This window comes from Rattus rattus, chromosome 1 (genome assembly GCF_011064425.1).
Source record: "Rattus rattus isolate New Zealand chromosome 1, Rrattus_CSIRO_v1, whole genome shotgun sequence".
NCBI classification, from domain to species: domain Eukaryota; kingdom Metazoa; phylum Chordata; class Mammalia; order Rodentia; family Muridae; genus Rattus; species Rattus rattus.
In genome coordinates this window covers 25,378,059-25,389,560 of record NC_046154.1, presented here as the reverse complement: position 1 = coordinate 25,389,560, position 11,502 = coordinate 25,378,059, and the positions used below count along the sequence as shown (strand labels likewise).

Below are 11,502 nucleotides of genomic sequence, written 5' to 3'. Positions count from 1 at the left end.
GAAAATCTAGCACAGTAGCTTACTGGCACTAAAGGCTCTAATATTCCACAAGGGATGTCTACGTACAACAGAGCTCTACCCACTGAATCCCAATTTCAAGCTGTCATTCCTGCCTTGAACCTTTGGGTGTGTGTATGTGTGGGGAGGTGAAGTCGGTGTGGGGAGGTGAAATCAGTGTGTGTCGATTTTTATTTTGCCAACTCAGAGCTACAAATGAAGCTGCCGTCTACCATCACCTTTTCCTGCCAGAGCATGGGGTTGAATTCAGGGATTCACCTATGTTGATCATGCAGTTTACCACTGAACTGTAGCCTAAGCTCTATCCTCTCATTTTAATATTTAAATACTCCTTTTTTAAAAAATTGGTTTTGTAGCACAGGGTCTTTGATGCAGAATCCAGGTCCGTGTGCATGACATGTATAAAGTCTCAGGTTTATACCATCAACAAAAATGGTGGTGGGAGCTAAAGTGATGGTTCAACCAAGAAAGTACTTGTCTTTCGAGCCTGAAGGCCTAAGTTTAGGGCTCTCAAACCCAAGTCAAAAGCTAGGAATGATGGTGAATGTCAGTCTGAATGAAAGCAGATAGATCCAGGACACTGAGCTGGCCCACCCCAACACCTACTCCATCTATGAGCTGCTGGAGCATGTGAAGGGCTGGATCCTCCAGAACTAAAGCTGCAGGGCCTCCATGACACAGAGCAAAGCAGGGATCAGCGAGGGGTGCCAGTGAGGATTATAGTGCAGTAGAAGTTGGGGGCCTCGAAGCAGACCAATGAATCATTGCAAGGAATATTTGCAAGTAAAGCTGTCTGGACGAAGGGCTATACTGTGGGACACACCAGTTTCCATGGCAAGACATTTTTTATCTTTTATTTTTTTATTTTCTATTTTCTTTTGTGGGGGGGTTATAAGGGAAGAGAGCAAACATGGAAGGACTGGGAAATTAGTGGGATTGGTTGGAGTGTATGATATGAAATTCACACACACACACACACACACACACACACACACACACACATACACACACAAATCAATAAATTACAGGGGGTAGAAAATAGAAAGGCAAAGCTCTGGAAGCTCACTGGCCAGCTAGTCTCACCTACTGGGCAAAATCAGTTTGAAAGAGACCCTGGCTCAAACAGACACCAGAGGAACAACATCCAAGGTTATTGTTATATGTAGCATAAACTCTACACATATGCATACCTACATACACATATAAACCTCCCTCAGTTCCCACCATACAAAAAATTGGAACGAATATTCTCTCAGACACAATTAAAATTACAAAACAAAGCCTTACTATAGCATTATTCTCATTTCTCCAGAGGTGAAAACTTTAACCATAATCCAACTGTAAAACTTGTACTTTGAACATCTATTCGTCTTGTTATATCAGACTTGGCATCAAAGGTCTTTATCTGATCCACCTGCCTCTGGCTCACAAGTGCCACCATGACCAACATAAGTTTATTCTTTGAAAAGTAAATGCTTTTTAAATCTGTAGCTCCAGTCTCAGGGGATCTGATGCTCTCTATTCTCACCTCCATGGGCATCAGGTACACACAAGGAACACAGACACACAGAGACACACACACATCTTCTAAACTATAGTTAGATTTTAAAGGACTTTTACTTTGTAGTGCTACAGAGCCATATTGGAAAGAATCCTTTGAAGCTTAGAGCTAATATCCATGTCTGGAAAACATGGAAGAAAGTTGGGACTCCTAACCCTAGGAAATGGCATGCACTGAGGGCTGACATGAGTTCTGTGGTCTGTACTTAGTGACATAAGCAAAAGCTTCATTCCCATGACTAAGATAGTCTCTGAGCAGAAAATACAAATCAAGTCACATAGTGGAGTATGAGGGGCTTAGTGTTTTATTTTGCCAACTGAATGGTAATTTATTTTCCTTTTTTTTTTTGAAAACAAAATATGAAATACAAACAAACCAAAACAAAGCAAGGTGGCACTATGTAGCCCTGGCTGGCCTGGAACTTACTCTATAGGCCAGGACAGCGTTGAATTCATAGAGATCTACCTCCCTCTACTCCCTGAGTGCTAAGACTCATGGCCTGTAGTGCTGTACCTGCTTGGGACTTTCACTTTGAGGTATATGTTTAGTTTAAATGTTAGACTGCATACTGCGTGGGTAAGTACTCCTCAGTGAAATAAGAAGATGTGTGTGATGTGGGTATGCACATACACAAACGCTCAGAGAGCAACAATCTAATACGTATCAAGTTCTTTTTATTTTTTTCTTTTCTTTTTTTCGGAGCTGGGGACCGAACCCAGGGCCTTGCGCTTGCTAGGCAAGCACTCTACCACTGAGCTAAATCCCCAACCCCACGTATTAAGTTCTTATTGTGAAGCATTACCAGTGAAGTGGGCAGAGTATTTTTATTAACTCTACATGGCACTCATTCATTTTAAGAGACTGCTGGAGGGGCTGATCAGGAGTCAGGAGTATTTGTTGCTCGTGTAGAGAATAAAGGGCCAGTTCCCAGCACCCACATGGTAGCTTACAATCATCTAACATCAGTGCCAGGCATCTGACTTCTGCTCTGAATTCTGAGGGCACCAGGCACGCACACGATACGTGGTCACAGATGCAAGCAAGACATTCATACACAGAAAATAAATTTTAAAAATCTACTTTTTCTTTCTAAAAAGTACACAGCACTTCTAGAACTTTTCAATGTCACTAGAGGAAACTGAATATGAGATGCAGAGTAGAAAGGAATACAGAAACAAATTTACAACTTGGATGTACAGACTAGACCTCTGTTAGGAATTTTATAGTAATAAACAGATAGACAGACAGACAGATGCATGCAAGCGATTGAGAAAACATGGTGCTTATGAGCTGGGCGACTTGTCCGAATACCCTCAGTAAGTCACTGGTGGGCCAGGGCTCCCAGGCCTCCTTTCCACTTGCAAACAAAGCTCTTAGCTGCGGCTGCACGCAGTATGCATGTGGAGCGTTAATCGATTCTTATGTCCAGGAAATACAGCAGACTAATGAAAGTTGAATCTCTGAGTAGGGAGACCACGGCTTCAGCACTTTTTAAAACTCTTTCTACTATGAAGGCAAGAGCCACTGTCCCAGACCACAGTGCCTCCAAAGACAATCCAGTACAAAGCAGGTTCTAGGAATGGGTTTATTGGCGCTTCCTGAAAACCGCTACTAGTCCAGACCAAGTCCCTACTTATTCCCACAGCCATCGTGACAACCACCACAGTATTATGCAATCACAGCCACTTTATTGTTCCCAATAGCTTGTAACAACAGATCCCATTTTTTAATTTTTGAACTGTCACAAATGACGTATCCAAGTCCAACTACGATCTGAGAACAAGGGTTTCTCTCTGAAGTTGCCACGTGGGCCACTGTGTTATGCAGCCAGCTGTCTTTTCTTCCTTTCCATCTTTCTCTTAAAAACAGAGTCTGATCTCAAATCTCTCATGTGTCCCAGTCTGGCCTTGAACTCACAGCCCGCCTGTCTTGTCTTCTCAGGCACTAGGATTAGAAGTGTGTGCAAACCATAGTTGCTCTCTGTCCTGCTTTTCAAAGGCAGGCAGCGCTGCCTCTTCCACTCCCACGCCAAACCTTACCTGCTCTCCAGTGTTCTTGCAGCTCAGTGTTTCCATGGCTGACCAATACCTGAAGGCTATGTCGTTAGGACGGTAACTCACAAAATAACTACAAAAGCTTTTAAACGTTTATTGTGTTGAGTAGGGATGGTCAACAGTGCAGAGAAACCTATGCATTTGGGCCCTTGTTTCTCTACTGATCACATTAGTGTGGAGCAGGAGTAAGTGACAGCATGAGGGATAGAAGGAACAAACATAAATATTGCCACAGTAGCCAGATCCTCTACTTCAGCGAAGGATGTGCTGACATTTCCGGCCTCAATTCACATTTATCTGAGAGCCTAAACCAATTACACGCTCTCTGACTGTTCTAGGTCTGTGAAAAAGGGCAGTAGACAACATTTATATACAAGACAGAAACCTTTTATTAAAACTGTTTTTATCTAAAACTACACAGAGTTTGATCTCTTGTTCATAAATTAGGCTAATTCTAACATCACTAAACCAGTGTTATTTACAAAGTGAACCTTTGCTTTGCTTTATCAATAGGTTCACAGACCGAGTTTTAAACCCCACTTCAGTCTAAATTTCAAAATCTTGCCATCAAAGCCAGGCAACCCTTCCAAGGGCTGGGATCAGCCTTTGACAGCAGCGTTTATCATTCATCAGAATGAAAGCCACACGTAGACGAGAGGGACTCATTCATTCCAAACAGCATCTGCTCTCCAAAGTCATGCTGGGCCGAGCGAATCCCCCCTTCTATGCAGACAGGTGGGAGAGAGACCTGATTGATTAGAACAATGGTAATGAACTGATCCTCTCTAAACCAGGAGCGGGATGGCTTAGTGTGCGAGGATGGACTCTGGAAACAACACCCGCAGACAATGAGGTCAGTTTAACCCAAACCCAGACTTTCCCACAAACGCTGGCAGCGGGCCCACTCTGACAAGTTTTTCTCATTTCCTCTGAAGTCATGGGTGCAGTGTTCTTACTCCCCAGTTATTTACAGTGCCAAAACCTTGCAAAACAGAGAACAGACCCCTCAGAAACTCAAAGCAAAACGTTAAATAATAAAAATTGCTGGCATATTGTACAGCTTCTCAGACTCTGATAGGCTGGCTCCAGAAGGAAATTTATCTCAGATACGCATAAAAAGGTATAGTTTGTGTATATACAAAAAGACAGTACTATGATGTAGTGTCACCTGTCACAAAGAATAGCCACAGTGGGACTGTCAATAAACACTTGCAATAAAGGGCAATCAAAATATAAGAGAAAGGAAAATACACATAAGTTAATTCGTTGTTTGAGAAATGAAGAGAATATATGCATAAATTGATAAATACTGCCTCCATGGTCACTAATTCCAAGGACTAGTTAGTAGTTAGTTTCTAGCTAAATTATCACAGGACACTGTGGTACTCTCTCTTCTGTGGTCAGTTTGTTCTGGCAAGACTCCATCAAACACTTGCCCTCGAAAACAACTCAGCAGGAGAAGGCTCTGAGGCAACCACACTTCACTTAGAAGCAACCCAGATAACAACTACCAAGACTGTAACAATCACTGAGAGGACAAGCACGAGGATACACATCTTCTTGCGAGATTTTTTCTGAGGAAAGAAATATTTAAAGACACTCATGAAACAAGTAAGCATTTTTCTACCTAAGATTCAGGGTGCATCATAATCTGACTCCTTATCATTCAGAACATCCTTTTATTTCACTGCTGAGATTTAACCCGGGACCTTATGCACACTGGGTGAGCACCCCACTTCTGAGTGGCATCCCCAGCCTATAATTAACTCTTACCACCTACAAAGATGCAAACATCTTCTCAAAATTCTCAAGTCGCCCATTCTCAGTAGTGCTGCAAGTGTCACTGTTCCCAAATACAGTTTTGCAGAGGAGCTGTGCCTTGGTCCTACATGACATCTGCTGTGACCCGCCTCACACTAGTCAGTCTGCTCCTCCATGGCTGGATTACAAGCAGCTGCCACATCCAATTTGGATTCCAGGGCTAGTGCTTGCTCTAACCACTGAGCCTTCTCCAGAGGCCCTTGGGTGTGTATTTTAATAACCCACTTCACACCTATCACAGATTGTATGTTCATTATAAAATATACGAGCAGTAGAAAGAAAATAATCACCTATAGATATGACTGTTAGCATAAGATTCTATTTCTTTCTGCTGTCTTGTTTGTTTGTTTGTTTGTCTGAGATAAGGTCTCAATAATCACCTATAGATATGACTGTTAGCATAAGATTCTATTTCTTTCTGCTGTCTTGTTTGTTTGTTTGTTTGTTTGTCTGAGATAAGGTCTCACTATGTAGCCATGGCTGGATTGGAGTGATCTCTCTCTAGTCCAGGTTAGCTTAATCTAGAGTGATCCACTATCTTGGCCTCCTGAATGCTGGGTTCAAGACCCATGCCTGCAGGCCAGGCTCCGCCTCCTCTCTCACCTGGGCGCATTCCTGTTTGGAATGACTGGATCATACTGTGCGTTTGATGTTCGTCTTGTTAGCGCTTAACATGAGCTCTCCTTTCCTGCCATAAGCTCATTAACATCTTTTAGTTCCCACAGACTACAATGCCGGGAAGATGTAATCTTCTAAAATCATCAGTTTTTCAAGAACACCGTCATGAAACTCAACTTCCTCAAGTGTATTCCCAGGTAAAATACAGCTACCCTGGGAATACAGAAAATGACTAAAATGCTAGCTACTTCTAAAAAGCCATGCAACATCAAATGAGGACATCATTTTTAGTATCTAAAACCTGGATTATAGACTCAGAGAAAGAGTAGGGTCTTATGCCACATGCCTTTAATCCCAGCACATAGGAGGCAGAGGCAGGAGAATCTCTGTGAGTTCCAAGCCAGCCTGCTCTACAAAGTGTGAAGTCCAAGCCAGCCAGGACTACACGGTGAGAACAAAAAAGACTCATAAAAGCCATAAAACCATAAAAATCACCTCCTGGGCACAGCTCCATGATGATTAAAGCCTACACTGAGCTGTGTGCACAGCCGGCTCTAAGGCACCCTGCTGAGTTAGCAGTCCACGTGGTGTCTCCTATCTCTGTAGCTCGGCCTTTACTGCAGCTCTCCCGACAGCCCCTCCATTTATTTAGGATACAAAGTTTTACGCATCACGCTGGCTCCTGACATTAGCTTTACAGCCACACAGCTTCTGTATAGTATTCAGGATTTGATGGTGTTGGATATCTGGTTGCAAAGATAAATACTAAAAATGGGACTGGAGCTGCAAATTATGACTGCCGGTCTCCAGCTTAAACTCAGGCAAAAGACTGCAGCTGCAGCACTGTGTGCGCACAGCCTGGAGGGTCACTGAGTCTGAGCACAGAGTGACTCTGACATTGGCATTTACCTGATAGTAAGCAGCTCTCTGTAGCTGGTCAGAGGCTCTTTCCACATGCACCTCTGAGCTTTCCACATTGGCTTCTATGCTATCTGTAAAAGATGCAATGAGATTTCAGCAATTCAGGTATTTCAATACTGAGACAAACAAGCACATTTTCTTCCTTTTTATTTAAAGCCTATGGGTGTTGTGCCTGCATGTATGTCTGTATACCATGTACATGCCTGGAAGGTGTTGGATCCCTTACAACTTGAGGTACAAATGGTTGTGAGCTGGCGTGTAGGTGCTGAGAATCAAACCATAGTCTTCTGGAGGAGCGGCTGCTGCTCTTAGCTGCTGTGCCATTATCCAGCCCCTCTGAGCAGATCTGATGGCTCAGGCCTTAGAGACACCATTACCATCCAGACTAGCCAGCCATGAGAACGAAAATTTACTTCTTTTCATTTTATTTATTTATTTATTTATTTTTTTTTGGGGGGTTCTTTTTTTCGGAGCTGGGGACCGAACCCAGGGCCTTGCGCTTCCTAGGCAAGCGCTTTACCACTGAGCTAAATCCCCAACCCCTCATTTTATTTTTTTAAAGATTTATTTATTTATGTTATGAGTACACTGTAGCCATCTTCAGACACACCATAAGAGGGCTTCAGATCCCATTACAGATGGTTGTAAGCCACCATGTGGTTGCTGGGATTTGAACTCAGGACCTCTGGAAGAGCAGTCAGTGCTCTTAACCACTGAGCCATCTCTCCAGCTCACATTTAATTTTTTGTGATAGAGTCTCATGTAGTCTAAGACAGCCTCAACGTCCTCAACAGCATGCCATGTGGCTGAGGCTGGCCCGAATTCCTGACCTCACGTCTCTACAGGAGTACGGAGGTTACAGGCCTCATTACTATTCCCAGCTACACATTTCTAACGTGATAAAGAACAGCACTATTCCTCAGAAATATATACTGACATTTAATAGCAAGGAGTTACTAATTATGTAATTCACCTATATAGGGTTCAAGAAAAAAAAGACCGGGGGTGGGAGGGTCGTCCAGGTCACATGCTTGTGTATCTACACATACAGATAGGAGTACATCACAAAGTAAATGGGGCAAAAATGTTATTAACTAGGAAAATTCTGCGCAGGGATATATAAAAGATTCCTTGTATTTTTTTTTTTTTTTATTTTGCAGCTCAAAGCTGGGGTGCCGACAGCTCTTGCTCTAACAGACTTGCAGGCTCTAAAAGTGAGCAGGGCTTACCACAAAGCACCCTCTTTAGCCTCAACAGTTGACTGCATAAGAAAGTGAATTCAGATATTAAAACAAAGATATTTCTAAAGTAAGTTCATAACGACCCATCTTGCTGAGCTCTTTGTACTCACCCTAAGGCTAGATGGATTATAGTACGTACCAATCAGATCACCTTGGTCGTGGATCATCATAGCTAAGTCTTTAAAGATCTGATTGACATCCAAAATGTCAGCCTAAGGGAGATTTAAAAAAAAAAAATTAGCTCACATTAAGCAACATGTTAGAAATTTCTTTCCTTCCCTTCCCTAAGGATTAACAATCACCTGCCTTTAAAGGTTTCTCCGTGAATAGGAAACTATCTACTGCTGCTTACCTAACACTGTAGAACAAAAGTCAGGAGACCCACTCATCGAGCTGTGCTAACTGCTCATGTTTCCTGGGAACGGGTCAGGTCATTTTAGCCTGAGCCGTACCCAACGGAAGCTGGAGTGCTGTGGTGGACACGTGCTCAGTAGGGCAGCTCTAGGTAGAGCAAATGTCAGTGACTATGACTCCTGACTAGAGAATTTAAATGGCTTCTATAGGACTGTGCTGCCTGGGGAACACAATGGAAGACAGACAAACTGTCAAGGAGATGGTTTCCCAGGACAGACTCTAGGTCTGTGTGAGGGATTACCAGGTCTGTGTCACTTGGATGATAGCCTATAAACAGCTTCCAGCTGACAGACAGCTCCGAGGCTGGGGAACAGTTGGGAGGGTGAGAGGACATCACTGTTGTGCAGGAAAAAGTTCTGAACTTCCCGGCGTGGTGGGCTCGGCTGCACAGTCTTATCTCCAGCAGTGATGGAGGAAGATGCTCCGTGTTCAGGTTTTTACTTTCCTAGGTAATAAGCCAAGGCCTGACACAAGTCAAGTGGAAGAACAGTGCTCTGGCACCTGTTAAAGGCGTGCTCAGATGGTGCGGTCTGAGTAAGTATTGCCCCAGGAGGTGTGGTCTGAGTAAGTATTGCCCCAGGAGGTGTGGTCTGAGTAAGTATTGCCCCAGGAGGTGTGGTCTGAATAAGTATTGCCCCAGGAGGTGTGGTCTGAATAAGTATTGCCCCAGGAGGTGTGGTCTGAGTATTGCCCCAGGAGGTGTGGTCTGAGTAAGTATTGCCCCAGGAGGTGTGGTCTGAATAAGTATTGCCCAGAGGTGGGCCATGCAGGAAGGATAGGGAGGTGGGCACTTGTTAGAGGAGGTTCCGAAAGCCCAAGCCAGGCCCGGTTTCTCTCTCTGCCTGTTTAAACTGTAAGCAGCCCTGCAATAATCGCTCTCTTTAGGAGGCTGGAGAGTGGCTCGGCACCTAGGAGCCCTCGCTGATCTTGCAGAGGACCCAGCTTCAGTTGCCAGCGTACACATGGCAGCCCACAGCCACCCAGAATTCCAGTTCCAAGGAACCTGACCCCATTGTCTGATCCCTAAGAGCACTCATAAACTTAAAAATACAAAACAGGGTTGGGAATTTAGCTCAGTGGTAGAGCGCTTGCCTAGCAAACGCAAGGCCCTGGGTTCAGTCCCCAGCTCCGAAAAAAAAGAAAAAAGAAAAAAAAAAAATAAAACAAACTAAATTTTAAAAATTTAAAAGTTTAAACCCCACCTCCTAATCCTTCCCAAATAGCAATCTACAACTGTGGCAATACTCATTCAAACCACCACACCATATGCTCATACTTTTAACTGCATTTTTTTTTAAAGATGTATTTATTTGATGTATGTGAGTACACTGTAGCTGTCTTCAGACACACCAGAAGAGGGCATCAGATCCCATTACAGATGGTTGTGAGCCACCATGTGGTTGCTGGGATTTGAACTCAGGACCTGTGGAAGAGCAGTCAGTGCTCTTAACCACTGAGCCATCCCTCCAGCCCTTAACTGGATTTTTAAATGCTTTTTTCTTTTTTTCTTTTCTTTTTTTAATTTGCTGACGTGGTCATGATGGAGCTCAAGGAGCCAAGGACAACCCACAGAACCTTTCCTCAACCTCACATCAAAAATGGTTCCAAGTCTGACCCAATGAAGTGACAAGAGCTATATGTGGAACTGGACTCTAGAATGTACAAAACTGGAGCTGTAGCCTGCCTTTCTGCTGGGCTTTCCACACAGAACCCTGCTTAACCTGAAGATGGCCACCGAGATGGGAGAGTTCTAGGAATCGGCCCAGAATCGCCTGTCCTACTCGTCTCCATGCAAGCGTCTCTCCTGCAGACCATATGAGTTTGAGCAAGAATCTGGGCGCTTTTGAGTGCCCAGGCCAACGAGACAGAGCAGTAGTTGAATTTTGCCAAAACTAAATTGATAGATAATGTAAAACACACAAAGACTCAATCCAACCCTTTCCATATTAGTCTGGGGGAAAAAAATCCCCTAATATCTGCAGACACCTGAGCCAAACCAACGCCATAGCCTGCTCTCACCTCCAGCTGCTGAATCGCCGTTTCCCTCTCTTTAATAAGTTCCAGGTCCTGCTCAGTGATGGCTGCCTCTTCCTCCTGGCTCTGCATCTGGTTCCACTCCTCATGGCTACGGGGAGACAAGCACTCGGTTGATTCCCTCTCTCTACTGTGAGGAGACATAGCTACTTTTCTGCTAACAGCAGAGCCTAGGTAAATGCTGCTCAGGACCCGACTCTTCTGCTACCAATACCATCCCTGTGGGCCTGGTCTTTTCCACTTAGGGTTTTCTTTTCCTTCTTCTTTGCAGTCTTGCTAGACGAGGGAAGTATCCAGAGGTTTAACGCGATGAATTAACTGCACAGACCCAGCTCTGCAGGAAACTCTCCAAGTATAAGCAGGGCTGGTGCCAGGGGCACTAAATGGAGGAAAATACACTAAGCCACCACACGGGCTTTCACTGACTCATCTGTCAGAACCACATCTGGCTCACAGGAATTCCTTGGGACTGTGTTTTGGGATTGACTCCACTTAAGAGAAAAGCAAACTAAAAGCTAATAGAACGTGTGCAACTTGATTTTCTTTCAGGTAATTCTGTGCACCATGTGGAAGCCTGGTGCCTACAAAGGCCAGAGAGAGCTTTGGACCCCTTGACTGGAGTTTTAGATGGTTGTGAGTGCACTTAGAAGGAAAATGTACTATTTACTGAATTAATGTGAGCCACCATATGAGTACTGGGAACTGAACCCGCTGCTCTGCAGAAGCAGCCAGTATTCTCAACCACTGAGTCATCTGCATGCATTACTGTGCCTGGCTCAACTCCTCCTCTTACTTACTTTTGCTCTTTTTCTTTTTTCTT

General features: G+C 44.0%; 1 protein-coding gene across 1 annotated transcript in view; it reads right to left on the bottom strand.

The window, feature by feature from the left end:
- Nucleotides 1–3,713: 3,713 nt before the first annotated feature.
- The window catches only part of Stx12 (syntaxin 12), a 29,114-nt gene continuing 21,325 nt past the window's right edge, over nt 3,714–11,502 (bottom strand). Inside the window, exons 6-9 of the mRNA XM_032896668.1 lie at nt 10,668–10,773; nt 8,374–8,446; nt 6,982–7,064; nt 3,714–5,207 (exon numbers count right to left, since the gene is read on the bottom strand). Coding sequence (XP_032752559.1) covers nt 5,115–5,207; nt 6,982–7,064; nt 8,374–8,446; nt 10,668–10,773 — 355 coding nt within the window. The 3' untranslated portion in view covers nt 3,714–5,114. The remainder of the gene's footprint in view (nt 5,208–6,981; nt 7,065–8,373; nt 8,447–10,667; nt 10,774–11,502) is intronic.